A 14,838-nucleotide genomic window follows, 5' to 3' on the forward strand; every position below is an offset into this window, starting at 1 on the left:
TTTTTAGCCTACAGCTTTTCTTTCCGTTTTAACAAGCAAAACACTTTGAATGCAAAATTTGATTCAGGAGCCCGAAGTGTACGGAATTAGAAATTAGTGTCAAGCGTTTAAAAAAAAAAAAAAAAAAAAAAAAAAAGTCAGTGTTTGCAAATGTATTTTCCAATTTAAACAACTACCAAAATCTATATAAAAAAGTAGGAGGGTCATTAATAACACTCTCTTTTTACAAGTTTCCAGTCCACATGCTTTTATTTACAGATTGTTCACGGTGAACACAAACTGAAATAAATTGAACAACGGTGTTTGTTTTTCCTCACTCCAGCAGCTAATTTAAGTTATCTAATTAATATTGATCATTTAACCTATGTCTGTATTTGGCTATAATATAAACTGTTTGCAGGACACATCGAGTCAAAGTCAAATATTTTGTGTTGTAGCTTACTTCCATTTTTTTTGAAAATTCCTTTCTGTGCAGATCACATTACAATTTTACTTGGTGCTTCAACACGTCTTTGTTCGTTAAATGCATGTTGTGTTCAAGTGCTGGTGGGAAACTCAAATGTCTGGATTTTTAGTGCATACATGTTGGAAGTGTTTTCTTTTGGTAGCTTTTCTCTGTTTCCACATTTCATTGTTTTTGCTGTGTATTTATTTCCGTTTCTACATTTCTAATTTTGGGGCGATTGCAGTGTAATTCTGTATTTGGTCATACTGAGCGCTGCATGTAACTTTTCACCGGATCGTCACCGCAGACACAAAGCAAGTTCGGTTCGTAACAAAAAACATAAAAAAAAAAAAAAAAGCAGCTTCCGATGGTCGGCCAAAGCCTCAATCACCAACTCTGTTGATCGACGGTGATTTAACACATTTCAATGAGGATCTTTAAGCTTTCGGGGCCGCTGTCGTTTTTGTCCCGTCACTCATGTAAGAGGCTTTTGTTGATGGTCTCTGTATCATAATAACAACCTAAGACATTAGTTTGTCCATCTATATGGAGGGAAAATCCTGCACTAGTTTTGCAATATTTCAAATGCAACATTCGTTACCATGAACCGTGATATTCTAATAAAATATGACATTTTGAGATCAAACCACTTCTGTATTCATTTATGCACTTTGGGTCCCGTTTAGTAATTGCACATTTATTTGATATTTTTTCAAACTGATTGGCATGTGCTTGATTTTACTCACAAATCATACGCAATCAATAGAAGTATTTTCTACTTACAAGTCCGAAAATGTTGTCTCACACACACACACACACACACACACACACACACACACACAACCCCTCTCAGAACCGGGTCTTTCCTCAGTGATAAATGTCAGCCTCCCTTCTCCTGAACAGATATCGATGGTTATTTGGGCTTATTTCTCCCAATCTGTTGTTTACCTCGGAGCCGGAGATGGAATCCATTTCTGCCCGGTTGGCAGCGAGGGTGACGGTAGGACAAGGTAATTTGGCCGGCTTGCACCTTCTGGTATCTCTCCCTGTCGGAGCCGCTGAGCTATTTCGGGGCCTATTTCCAAAGTTTACCTCAAACAAACAAGAGTGCCCGCGCACACAAAACCCTCAGCTCTCCGCCCGGAGACGCACAAACTGGTCTTCAACACGGTCCAGACGCCAGTTGCCAAGTTTGATCTGGCTTCTGCAAACAAGCTCCTGTAAGGAGAGTATAACCCCCCAAAAAATACTAAAAAAAAAGGACTCGTAATAAAAACATTTTTATTTTGCTCGTCATTTTAGTTTACATATTGACTTTATGTATAGTTTGACAGTAATTGCAACACAGTGTTTCATTCATTCGTTGTAAAGTGTGTCCGGCAGAATTTCTTTGCGCTCTCGTAAGTTGGAGGAGTTGAAATCCAGGACAAAGATTTGCAGAAATGTAGTGACTGGTTTGTTGAGGAGTGTAGAGCCCAAACAAGAAGCCATCTGCGGAAACTGAGTGGATCCAGTCGGCCCACAAGTAAACATCGATCTCATTCCAAACAGTCAAACACAGGAATGTCAAGAAAAGTCCAAATCCAAGCAGCAGCCTCTCTTCTGGCGACGGAGTCAGCGTGAGGAAGGTTCAATCTATTTTTCAACGTTCGACTTTGGAGACTCAAAATCTTAAGATTCCTACCCATTAGTTGATCGTTTCAGAGGAAATAAAGGGAATTATCAGGGATGGAAACGCCGTTCGCCGCTGGGCAACGCAGCTTAAAGTGAAACTATAAACCTCGCTACACTTCAGCCAAAACAAAAACCAACACAAAGGTTTATACAAAGATCCCACAAGTAAACGCCGCTTGTGTTCAGCAAAAGTTACGTAAATTCACTTTAAACGGTTCAAGATCTTTGGGTCAAAGGTCAAAGGCAGCAAAGCTGAGCAGATATTCTATTTCATTCAGGCACTTCAGCAAGAGGTTGGTCGCGAGTGAGTGGAACGTAAAAGTGATTAGTACGCAAGAAGCATAAAGATAAAATCAGTAAAACATCAGAGGAGTTCCTGGCGCCGTAAACACGTCAAAGCTGTTTTGGAAAGCTGCGCGACATGCAGTTCGACCGAGGAAGGACAAAAGTGCATTTGGGGGAATGTCGTCCTGCATTAAATGAATTTTGGAGTAAAACTTTGAAGGCTTCCAGAGTAGCACCGTTGGCATTTCATGCTCAGTTATTTCCTTTATTCCAGACTCCTAAAATCATTAAAGCAGACGTTTGGCAAAAACCCGCTTCGAGGTCTCACACAGTCCAGCTTCAGCCCCCTAACTAGCAAGGCACTTCTGATCTGAGGGCATCTGGAATGATCATTTAGAGAAATTTCAGCAACAGCTCGGCAAAGAACAGACCGGGGAGTCAGAGGATCCTCAGATCAGGCAGAAATGAAGACCTAGGTGGTGGAGTGTAGATTTCCCTCCCGTTGGACCTGTCAGCTCAGGGACACATCTGAGTAATATCGGTGAAAACGGATTAAAAAGAACACCGTGAGCTGTCTGATGGTGGTTTTGAACGGCCGGCCGGCTCCACAGGTTCAACGTTCTTCCATTCTTTCCGCCCTGCTAACTTTATTTTTTTGTACATTCAGTCATGGTCTTCATTGTGTTATGCTTAAATTGCGACGAGGTTGACCTAAATATGTAAAACCACGGTGCCTTCGGGTGCTTGACGGGACGGGCAGGACTGCGAGTTGAGACCACGGATAAAAGTGACAGCGAGGATTCAGGGCAAAATGTGCCACGCGATGTGGTCTTCATTTGGAAATGTTCTAAACTAGGCTGCGTCTCCGGAGACGGCGTTGTGCATCGGTGTGTGTTGCGCGAGGCAGTGCAGGTGGTGTCTGCGAGTGGGCCGTCGTTGAGTGGCGAGGTCAGCACCGAGGCAGCGCTGAGGTCGTTACACCTTTAGTACGGACGCTGCCAAACTCACCAGCTCTTAGGATCTGAGGCCCACGTCGCCGAACGCGTCCGGAAACAGGGAGGAGCTCAAAGGTCGGTGGTGATGACGGGCGTGACGCCGTGGATGAGCAGCGTGGGGCCCAGGTCCTGAGTCAGCAGCTCCAGCTGGTGTAAGTAGGCGATGTAGCGGCAGGTGTCCGCTGGGGGGCGCGGCAGGTACAGGAAGCGCACGGCGGGCGGCGGCCGGGCCTGCTCCAGGATCAGCTTGTTGACAGCCGACAGGAAGTCATCGGACACGCGCGTGGCGTTGCTCGGGAAGCTGTTGACGAAATCGTCTTCGTTCTCCTCCTCCTCGTCAGGTCTCCGCTTATTCTTCTCCGCGGTGGCGTCCGGGCTTTGGGACGGCCGTTTCTTGCTCCAGTCGCCTTGGCGCTGCCAGTGTAAGACCACCTGCTGGTCCCAGGGCACCGGGTAGATCTGAGCTTTGATTCTCAACTCTTTCAGCAGCTGGCCGAGCTTCTCCTCGGAGCCCCTCACGCTTCGTCCTTCCTCCACGCACAGGAAGATCCGCAGCTTGGCTTTGCGCCAGGATCTCACCATGTTGAGGACGCACGCCAGCTGCAGCAGGAACAGAGAGCAGGTGTCCACGTAGCTGCAGCTGTCCGGGCGCAGGAGGTTGACCGGCCAGACGTCAACGTACACGGTACCCTTCCCCGGAGAGTAGGAGGGCGGCGAGAGGACGTGGCCTCGGTCAAAGCTGTTAAAGTAGCGAGCCAGTACCACGTTCTTCAGCATCTTCATGGCGTCGGCGATGATCGCCACGTACTCCTGGGGCCCTAAAATCTTCCCGTCCCTGTGTTCGCCAACCCCGTGTCTGTCGCTGGAGCACCGCAGGGGGGCGAAGTGGAAGAGAGGAGGTTGCTCGAGCTCCAGAGACGCGCTCGAGCGATCTGTGCTCTCACTGGTGGACAAGGACGGAAAAATCAGCCTATCCTTTGGAAGACCGTCGTCATAGAAACCCAGGACGAGGGTGTTGGGACGCATCCCGCCTGAAAAGAGGAGAAAAGACAAATGAGGGAAAGAACGAGACGAGGTCATTTGTTCAAACCTAAAGCAAATCATTTCTTTAACAATATCATTGATCGCTAGAAGGTTAAACGTAGAAGTTCAGTCATTCTATCGGATGAAGAGAAGGTGAGAGAGAAATGTGGAGATGAAAGGGAAAGGGCTCGATGAAAAGAAGACAGGTCAGACTTAGACATGAGTGACATTTCTCAGGAAAGTAGAAAGACAGTAAACGACAAGCACAAAAAACAACAACTGGAAAACCAGCGATCTCTGTTGGAGTGGATGTTGATGCAGAACAGCACGAAGATCCTTTTTCTGTTCAAACCGAAACTACAAATGAAGAAATAATCTAAAAGAGAGAGTGAACTAATCCAGAATTAAAATGGCTCCTTGGAAACTCCCTGGAATAGATTAACTAGAAAGGAGACATTTTCAAAGTACTTGAAACATTTAAGTCTTTTGAAATGAACGTTTTAAAGTTTGAGTGGCGCCGAAAAGGAGCTTCATCTTAAATTTGAAGCACTGAAAGGACCTGACGACGACAAAAATAAAAGTTGGGGTTAAAATGAAGGTGCTGGAAGTTGGAAGTTTAATTGTAGTCAATGAAGTTGAAGTGTCAGTTTCTGTGTAAAAACTGAGGAGAAATGGAAGTGTTACTCAAAACAAAACTACAGAAAGTAGTTTAAAATTGAGAATCCAACTGCAGAGAGATGTTATATCTTGTGTACGTGACTGATGAAGTTGAAGTGTGAGTTGAAGTGAAAGGAGCTAGAAGGCATTCAGACTGAAGCTAAACAGGAGACATGATTTTATTAAAACATCAGATTAGCCAAAGGTACAATTGCCTGTTGAAAAACGTTTGTGTAAAGGCTGAAAGAAACTGACGTGAAAGTTAAAACAAAAATACTGAAAGAAGTTGTTTAAGTTTAAATGCAAAGTACTAAAACTGGATTCAAGCTGCAGGACAAAGCGGCTCAAATCAGATTAGTTTTCCTCGTGACTCAGATCACGTTGTGAAAAGCCGAACTCGAAAGGAGTTTGACGTGTTTCATCAGGATTTGATCCACTTTCACACGTTAAATCAGTAACACGTCGCATTCATGTGACTTCCACGTCCCGGACAAGATCGATGTAGTGCTGTGGCCGGAGTCAGAAACAAGCCACGGAAAAACATCAGTATCAGTTCAAGTGTACTCTACATCGAGAGTATTTTCACTGCTTTACTTCCCCGTCAGACATCCCTTTCTGAAATGGGAACCCGATGCTGGACGCATTGAAAAAGTAACGCCAGCAGTCAAATCAAAGAGCCTGGATGTTAGGAATGACTTTGAATTGAGCCCTAATGTTTGCAGTGTGAAGCTTTCAGCATGAAGCACTGAAGGAAGCTGAAGTGGCAGCTCACACAAATCTAAATGTCACACAAACCGAGCAGTGCTGAAAAGAATGAAAGCCCCAGTTAAAGGCTTTAAGTGCAGTTTAAATGCTGAATAATATTGAAGCATCCTTTGTTCTGAAGATGCTGAAAGGAGCCAAAGTAAAAATTCAAGCAATTGTGAGTCATCGCGGAAAACGATGCACGTCACTACCCCTCCGCAACAGACCGCCGTCATCACAATCATTTGAGATGCTACAATATTCTAAAAATATCACAGTCAGTGGTTGTAATTTCATCCTAACAAATATCGATTTTATACCAACGTAATCATACATGTTAAAATTAGGCTTTCAGTGTCTCCAGTGAGCAACGGGGCCGCTGTGTGTGGAGGTACTGACCGAGTCCTGAGATGAAGAGGAGATGCTGGATGCCGTGACGTACAGAATCCGCCAACGTCAGGTTGACGAAGGCTTTGATGTTGAGATGGTCCACCAGGGAGAGCCAGGAGTCGTACTGGGACTGCAGAGGGTCGGACGGTAACGTGTCTGGAAGCGAGGCGGGAAAACAACGGGGGTGTGAGGAGGGAAGAGCTGCTGACAGTTCAACAGGAGGGCGCCGAGATCCAGAGAACGTGAGGGGAAGAGGAGGCCAAGGAAGAGGAAGAAAGGCGTGCGAGGAAAAGGAGATATTGGAGAAGTCAGCGTGACAGAGCGGGAATTTAGAGGCAGAGCGTGAGACGGGAGCTGAGACGAGATGCTGAGACGTGGCGGGGAGACGGAGAGAGGGAGACGCGAGGCCGAACGACAGCGTCGACAGAACGCGAGACGCGGCCAAAGATACAGAGAAGCACAAGCAGGCAGGTGATCAGTCATCCCCCCAAAAACACATCAGTAGGTACGTAGAGAGCGAACCGGAGGCCACGTCGGCAGGTCTCCATTCAACTCTCGTTGGGACCTCGGTTGTTCCCACGTACGAGGACTCCATTCAGCTTTAAGGAAAACAGCTGCTACACGAAGCGGAGACTAAAATAGACAGACTTCAAACACAAGCGGAGGGCGATGTGGAAGTCCTCGACAACAAACTGTAATTACGTGAATGAATGACTCCTTCATATTTCTCAAGATCAAGAGGGCCGTCAAATGAGAGAAGGGCTCTTCAGCGGCTAATGAACATGTCCATTTGTTTTTCTTTCTCTGAAACACTCAAGAGGTTTGGGACTCGGTCTCAGTCGCCCATCACCCCCCTCCTCCCACCCACCCACCCACCCCTTCCTCCTACAGAAGCCCCAAAAGACCGAAGGAAAAAAAGAGACAGTCAATGACCCCGCTGCTTCAAAATCTGAAAGTGTGCGCCTCTGTAGGAAACAAAAGGAGACGCCTCCAGAGCACCGAGCGCGATTACTTCCCTGGAAATGAAACAGCAGCAGAGGAGCCGCCGACACGGAGGAAAAGGTCTCGCATCCTAAAACGGTCCGTTGAATGATGCACTGCTCAATGTGAAACTTTGATGTCCTCATTCATTTAACTGGAAAAGATCACATACAGGCTTTTTTCCGAACATTATAACACAACACTTAAGGTGTTTTTTTTAACAGCGCCTGAGAGGAATAAACACAAAAAAACAATTTGGATTCTCAGCGAGCATGTGAGAGAGAGAGAGTGTGTGTGTGTGTGTGTGTGTGTGTGTGTGTGTGTGTGTGTGTGTGTGTGTGTGTGTGTGTGTGTGTGTGTGTGTGTGTGTGTGTGTGTGTGACGGTGAAGATCGTGACACCGGAGCAGAGTGTGAAGGTAGCTGTGTGAACGCAGCAATGTAGTGTAGACCGATAGTAAACTAATAAAGACATTTTATTGACTGAGCATTTTATGAGACTCCTTGAATGGAAGTCTATGGAGACCTTTTGGAGGCGACCTCTCGTGGCCCTCGGTGGTATTGCAGCTTAAGGCGGTTCCACATCGGCCTCATTTTTTCAGACCCCGAAGCTACGAACACTTTTATATGCAGTCGATGGCGTTAACAGTTTAGGCTGTTTGTCAGTGAATAAATGATACAACTTTTCAAGAGCCCAGTTCCCGTATCCAGCTGACCGCCTGATCATTTAGCCCCGAAGTTAGCAACCACAGGTTAGCATAACCTGACCACGCGCACTTAAGGTGGACTGATCTTTAAGGTGGACCAGCTGCTTTCCTAACAATCTCAGTTCCTTTGAAACAGACAACAGAGAAATGTCTGCCTGCTGAGTTCAGCTCAGTTTGTAAAGGTCATTAAAACCCGTTCAATTCTTGTAAAATTAGCTTCTGGCTGCAGCCGCCCTCCCAAACCAGCCCCGGAGAAGAAGGTGTTTTATTAAAATGATTAAAAAGTGCGTGGTGGTTCAGTTTGCGTCCTTACTGAGGTCTCCGATCTGGACGTGTCCCAGCACGTAGAGTCCGCTCTTCTTGATGTCGTTGATGAAGGTGATGAGGCCCACGCTGCTGCGGGGGTTGGACACCATCAGCAGGACCTGAGGCCTCCAGAACTTGACGTGGTCCTTCCTCACGTCCAGCATCAGCAGGTACTTACGCACCTACAGGCAAGAAGAGAGAAGGAGAGACTATGAGAGGTGTGTTTGTCCCCTCCCCGCCCCCCGTCCTCCATACCAGCGTTCGTCCCGTGAGTGAGGGTGGAGTTTCCCTGAAACGCAGGCGCGTCTGCAGTTATCTGAAAGTTCAGCTCCAAACGTAGGTCCACGTTAATTAAATGAGTCCCTGAAATTTAAGCCCGGAGCTGATTTAACTTGCAAAAACTTTTCTTTTTGCATTTAATTCTGTGAAAATGAACAGACATTTCCTGCAGGGCTTCATGAAGCAGGGTTATATACGGTTTTAAACCTACTCACCGGCTCCGTTTCATGTTTTGTGCAGAAAAGGAGGGGCTGGGACTTTTCTGGATCATCAGTGCAGCTTTAACATCGGGTGTATGCAACAACCTTCAATAAAGCCAGTCATTAATTTAATTCTCAGCACGATTTGCAAACTAAACTACTTCAAAAACAAATGACTGCTGCTGAAAAACAGATGAGGACAAAGCTTCCAGTAAAATCATTCTTATGACGTGATTACTCATCAAATGAGTTCTATGCATTAATCTGAGGAATGTTATTGTGTGAAATTTGTGAGATTGCAGGAATGACATTAAACAGAAACACTGTATTAATATTAAAGTGTTTTTCCTGCCTGGAGAAGAAGAATGACAAAACAAACTCCTTTTACTTACAAAGCTGTCAGATAGTCAGTTAACAATCTAATCCCACTACAAGTCTGTGTGTGTGTGTGTGTGTGTGTGTGTGTGTGTGTGTGTGTGTGTGTGTGTGTGTGTGTGTGTGTGTGTGTGTGTGTGTGTGTGTGTGTGTGTGTGTGTGTGTGTGTGTGTGTGTGTGTGTGTGTGTGTGTGTGTGTGTGTGTGTGTGTGTGTGTGTGTTTTAAGCACTCGGTAGACTGAACATTGAATCTCAACTTTTCATTCAACAGAGATGAGAAGTCCACGAGGTAAAAAAAATTACCATGACAACAAGACAAACGTCATCTGTCATGTTCCCGAGGTTCGGGATGAATTCTTCATAACCCAGGGTCGCGTCAAGGACTATGAGGTGCGATCAAAACATTCACGGGACGCTCCTGCTGTGCACGAACGGCGCACATCACAGTATTGTACATATAAGACGACAACTTTTGTGGGTATTGAATGCGACATCACCTGATCAAAGTCAGTCCGTTACACTCGTTTTTATGACATCTGGTACGTGCGCATTTGCGATCTTACTGAGAAGCTGAAACTTGGGCGGAGAGCGCACTTCAGATTTTGCGTCACATTTTTGGGGAGCAGAAAGAAGTCGTAGGGAGCCACATCCGGTCGGCAGGGACGGAGGGGAGCTGCAGCTGTGTTGTTATGGGAGATAAAATTGTCCCTTTTTTGACGTGCCGTGAGCGGGAAACGTATGCCGGACAACGAAAAAGCCATCACACCCACAGTTCAGGTCGTTTGACTGACGTATTTTCCTTCCGACGCCTCAGTGCGTCACAAATCCATGGAGCACAACACCACGTATGTCAAAAACAAACCAACACCTGTTCGAGCACCTCACCTGACGCACCCTTCTCAGTGTTGGAGTGACGTTCTGATCCTCCTAAAACATAAATGCCACTCAAAACACCTCGCCCGGATCACTGCCGTAAGCTTTCTGAAGCATGGCAAGGTTCTCAGTTTCCTCGTTTCCTGAGTTTGACACAAACTTTGATGCGCATGTACCAGCTCTCACAACTGAATGTTGATTGAGCGACGTAACGAGGAACACTATTGATGTGAGGCCGGTATCAATGTTTTCACCGAACTCCCACCAATAAAGCAGAATAGTCTATTTCCTAAAACGTTGAACTATTCCCTTCAAGCCACCGACTCTCGGCACAGCCCCGCGTGCGCAGCCGGTATCTTAGGCGATGTGGTATGGTTAACTGCAGGGCTGCTCTTATCTACAAACCAATTACACCTCCAATCAACATCCCATTAGGATACGAGGTCAAAAACCGACGGGTTTGTGTGGATGTACATGCACAGATGAGCGTGAGCGTGAGGTTATATAAACATGTATGTGTATTTACATATTAGGAAAAATGTGCCTGCGTGTGATTGCTGACGAATGTCCTTTTAAATGTCGGTGTGTATCAGTATGTATTAGAATGTACGCTGCAACACGACCACCATTAGGGTTGTAATGGTGAGCTGATGAGGTGGCATCAAGGTACCATTAAGGAAACGTATTGAAGTGGAACCACACCTACGGTCTACCAGGAGTGATTAACACTCACTTTATACCCTCATTGGAATTAATGACCACTGACTCAGTGATGACAGCGTGAAAGCTGCAGCTGAGAGACGAGCGGTGCCTTCAAAGGACAGTTCTATGTTTATTATGGCTTTTACACTTGTGAGTGCTCCTTATTAGAGCGGGTGTTCCTGATGGACGAGGAACGTCAGGGAGAAACTCCTCTCTGACATGAGCACGGCCGGGATGTGAAGAAAGTGAACCGATCCCCTTCACACTGAGCCGGCCAATTACAGCAGCGGCACTTTTTGGGGGGTTTTAGAAACACTCCTCAAATGGAAGGGCGTCACTTGAGGATGACTAAAAATGCTTTACGATGACTTCCACTTGAAAAAGCTTTAAAGGTTTGTTTTATGGATTTATGGATTTTTTTTATTTTTTGTGTGTGTGTGGAAAAACACTCTTTTCCGGTGGGATTCAGCCTGAAAAGACTCAGAGATCATTCTCATAATGACCGGCTTAAACAATACAAGTTCAGCTCAGGCTTCCAAAGCTGAGTTCACGTGTGTCTCGAAAACTTATCATTTATATAATGAACAGTATTACCATCATAATCAGCACTGCTTTCACATTTCCATCCATAATTGCTGTGAGGAATCAAAAACAAGGTCCCAGAGGCAAAGTCCGACTGCCTCCACTCATCTAATCATCTGTCTCTCTTTATCTCTCCATTTCCCTCCATCTTCTCATCCATCAGGCGATCATCATTTCACTGTCACTTCAGTCTCATCCATCACTTAGTTCCTCGATCACTCATCCCCTCTCCCTGCTTATGTTCTGCCCCCTTCTTTCGCTCTTCCCACGATACCATCAGCGAATTCTTGCCTCAGTTTGTCTTTTTCTTCTCACTTTGTCTCCAAAACACGGTTTTCGGCCGCCTGTTATCTCTTGTGGGTTGTGTGTGTGTGTGTGTGTGTGTGTGTGTGTGTGTGTGTGTGTGTGTGTGTGTGTGTGTGTGTGTGTGTGCGTGCGTGCGTGTGTGTGTTTTTCATTCCTGCTTCAATGTCACCCAGTTGGCGCCCGGCCAACACTGGCTGGTGCTGGAGGGTGCAGGAGTGTATGTTTGAGATCTGTAAATGCACATGTGTGTGGTCTCTTCTGTTAAGTCTATCAGTGTAATCATCTTGGGCTCATTGCTTTGCCCTGTCCAGGCATGACAGTTACACGTTTTCCTGTATGGGGCGAAAATGAGACCAACTGCATGCGTAGAGCCATGTGATTCACAGGAAAATGAAAGCTCAAACACGTGCTCGGGGTTACTAAATAAGCACATGGTTGGCGTTAGAAAACAAAAAACAATTCCTGGACTAATGCCACCAAGCCACCACGTCACATGACATTTACATGCGTGTAAGTTTCACACTTTCAAAATGTTTTATCTGTCACGCTTAGACAGGCCAAAGCGAGGCTATTTCACGTTTTGCCGTGGAGTGATTTTATTTAATCCGTCTCTCCAGACTCTGGGAGGAGAGGGTACCGCTGGTGGCAAATCAGATGGCGCGGGGGAGGAGATGCAGGAAACAAGATAAGAAGATGGGAGGGCGGGGCACCGAGGAGGAAAAGCGCAATAAGTTAAGTGGTTGTAATAATGTTCCGCCTCCTGACAAGCTGCTGGCAAACGCAGCCACCCTCACCCTCCCTGCCCGCAACCCCAGCCTGCAGCCTTGGCAGCGGCCCCCACTCAGCTGCAGGCCCTCCTGGCAACGCGGCCCCCTCTCCTTGAGAGCAACAGGCTCACCAGATAGAGGACATGGAGAGCTGGATGATGTAAAGCTCTCTGGGTGTGTGTGTGCTGGTGTCATAAATGTAGAGAGCTCTGTCGGAGGAAGGGATGCAGATATGTGTGTTTTCGTGTCTGTTAGGCCTGATATAAACGTGATAGATGGCTGCTGTAGGAATGACAAGGCGGCATGTGTATGTGTAAGAAATAGAGAGAGGGAAAATGTGTGCGTTTGTCTGCTAAATGGAAAGCGACTGGCTGAGGGAGAGTCGGTGGCGAGCAGTCTGTCTGTGCTTGTGTGTCTGCGTGTCTCTATAAACCTGATAGAACGATTGCTTGGCAGAGGTACAGGCTCTTGTAAAGCTGAGGGGATGAGATTTTAGTTGCTATAGTAATGACGAGGCAGTATCGAGAGTGAGTGAGTGTGTGTGTGTGTGTGTGTGTGTGTGTGTGTGTGTGTGTGTGTGTGTGTGTGTGTGTGTGTGTGTGTGTGTGTGTGTGTGTGTGTGTGTGTGTGTGTGTGTGTGTTTGTCAGACCTGGTGGAAAATGAGAGCCTGGCTGATGTAGCCCCAGCTGGAGGTGGGACTGAGGTAGTGGATCAGCAGCAGTAGCAGGAGCATGAAGGCGATGCTGGCCGAGGCGTAGATGGCGTTGATGAGGAACATCATGACGGCGCAGCCAATGATGCCCAACACGCAGGTGTGCCAGGTGAAGTAACGAAAGGTAGGCCTGGGAAGGAAATGGGAGAGGTGGAGAGGTGGAGAGGTGGAGATGTGGAGATGTGGGTGTTACAGCATGAACCACAGGACAGACGAGAAATAAAAATAAAAAGAATCAGAACTGACGACCTCCTTTCAGATATCTGTGTCTGGGGAGGGTTTATATCAATTAGACGGCGACAGGGGACGACCAGCTTGCAAACAAACATGAAGATATTTACTTGTATAAACATCTACTTAGACAAAAAATATTCAGCAAATTTAGATTTTGTTTGAGTGAAGTTTATTGAAATTCTATTCATTCTACGGCGAAGGGGAAAATAATCATTTTGCATGTACAAATAAACTTGATCAAATTCATTGTATCAGTTCTTTTGCGGACTTCACATTTGCATCAAATTAGTGACATTCAAATTTAAGATTTAGTCTTAAAACAAATGCAGTTATCAGAGAATTATCTGAAATTTACCCACAATGGCGCTGGACAAACAAGACAATTAATTGTGAAGATCTGCCGAGTTTTTTTTAAAGTTTCAATGTGGTGATTTCAATGTAATAAAGTAAAGACACGGTTTTGTATATGGGTGGGTTTTCAAAGTGACGGTTCTTTGATTGAAGTCCCTCCGCGGGACCCCTTCAGAGGAAATGGTAAGACATATCTTTTGTTAGCTACACGCTCCCATCTCACACCTCTGAGGAGAGACTTCCCGAAAAAAGTCAGTTCTTTAGAAGGAGAAGAATTTAACAAACCACTGAGGAATTGAGAGAAAAAGCAGCTGAAATGAAATTAAGATTCTCGTAACACGGCTGTCCATCTACTAAAGGCCAATAGAACGGGAATCTCATACTGAATTATTAACGTCTAGCAAGAGCTAAGAAATACATTTTCAGTCAGAGTATTAGTGCTTACTGACCTTATTCCCACGCTACCGAGTCCATTTTAGAAAATAAATAACGGCAGACTATTTTAGTCGTACGCAGAGTTATCTTCAAACATGACTGAAATTTGACACTTCATCCATGTTCATGTTGTTTTGGTCATTAACAATCATGAACAGCGATGTGACTTCATAACTCAGCGTGTTATGCAGATGATTTTGGTGATCTTGCGACACTTTCTAAAGTCAATACAAGAGTAGCACCAGAGTCCTTATGGATGTATTGTATATAGTTTATTGTTCTAGTTCAATTTCTGAACTTTACCATAGTTTTACTTTTAAACACTATGAATTTGGGATTACTTGGAACAAAAACAAATAAGGCAATGAACATAAAGAATGGCCGTGAGAGTAAAAGAGCCATCTGGAAAATGAACTAATTTTCACCAACACAGAGGGACCATGAAATTTCTCCAGTTTTACTGGAGAATTTTAGCTGTAGCTTAAAATTTCTCACTTTTCTTCCAGAAATAAAATTCTTTAGGGAACATTTAATAAGACTTTTGTTTGGAAATTTGGGGGTAAGACATTTTTAAGGCAAAATACTGGTGAAAGACTTGTGAAACACAACATATGTGCATATATTTCCCTACTTCATAGGGAACATATTATGCCATTTTTAAGGTCTGTATATTTATTCTGGGGCACCACTGGATTACCACTGCATACTTTACAGTTTTAAAAAGTCCTCATTGGTCTTCATTGCGCTTTATGTAGCACGTCAGTTTAGCCTCGATGACATTAATATATAATGTCTGTGCAATATTAAGTTGAATAA

The 14,838-nt window shown here is 45.3% G+C and overlaps 1 protein-coding gene across 1 annotated transcript in view; it reads right to left on the reverse strand.

Moving 5' to 3' along the window:
- Positions 1–1,709: 1,709 nt before the first annotated feature.
- The window catches only part of LOC138615872 (solute carrier family 12 member 9), a 70,500-nt gene continuing 57,371 nt past the window's right edge, over positions 1,710–14,838 (reverse strand). Inside the window, exons 10-13 of the mRNA XM_069689784.1 lie at positions 12,940–13,132; positions 8,213–8,387; positions 6,223–6,369; positions 1,710–4,430 (exon numbers count right to left, since the gene is read on the reverse strand). Coding sequence (XP_069545885.1) covers positions 3,469–4,430; positions 6,223–6,369; positions 8,213–8,387; positions 12,940–13,132 — 1,477 coding nt within the window. The 3' untranslated portion in view covers positions 1,710–3,468. The remainder of the gene's footprint in view (positions 4,431–6,222; positions 6,370–8,212; positions 8,388–12,939; positions 13,133–14,838) is intronic.

The sequence above is a fragment of the Brachyistius frenatus genome, unplaced genomic scaffold (assembly GCF_029030835.1).
Source record: "Brachyistius frenatus isolate BFR_SWC_R1_liver_20210118 unplaced genomic scaffold, ASM2903083v1 Contig_1, whole genome shotgun sequence".
In the NCBI taxonomy this organism is placed as follows: Eukaryota; Metazoa; Chordata; class Actinopteri; family Embiotocidae; genus Brachyistius; species Brachyistius frenatus.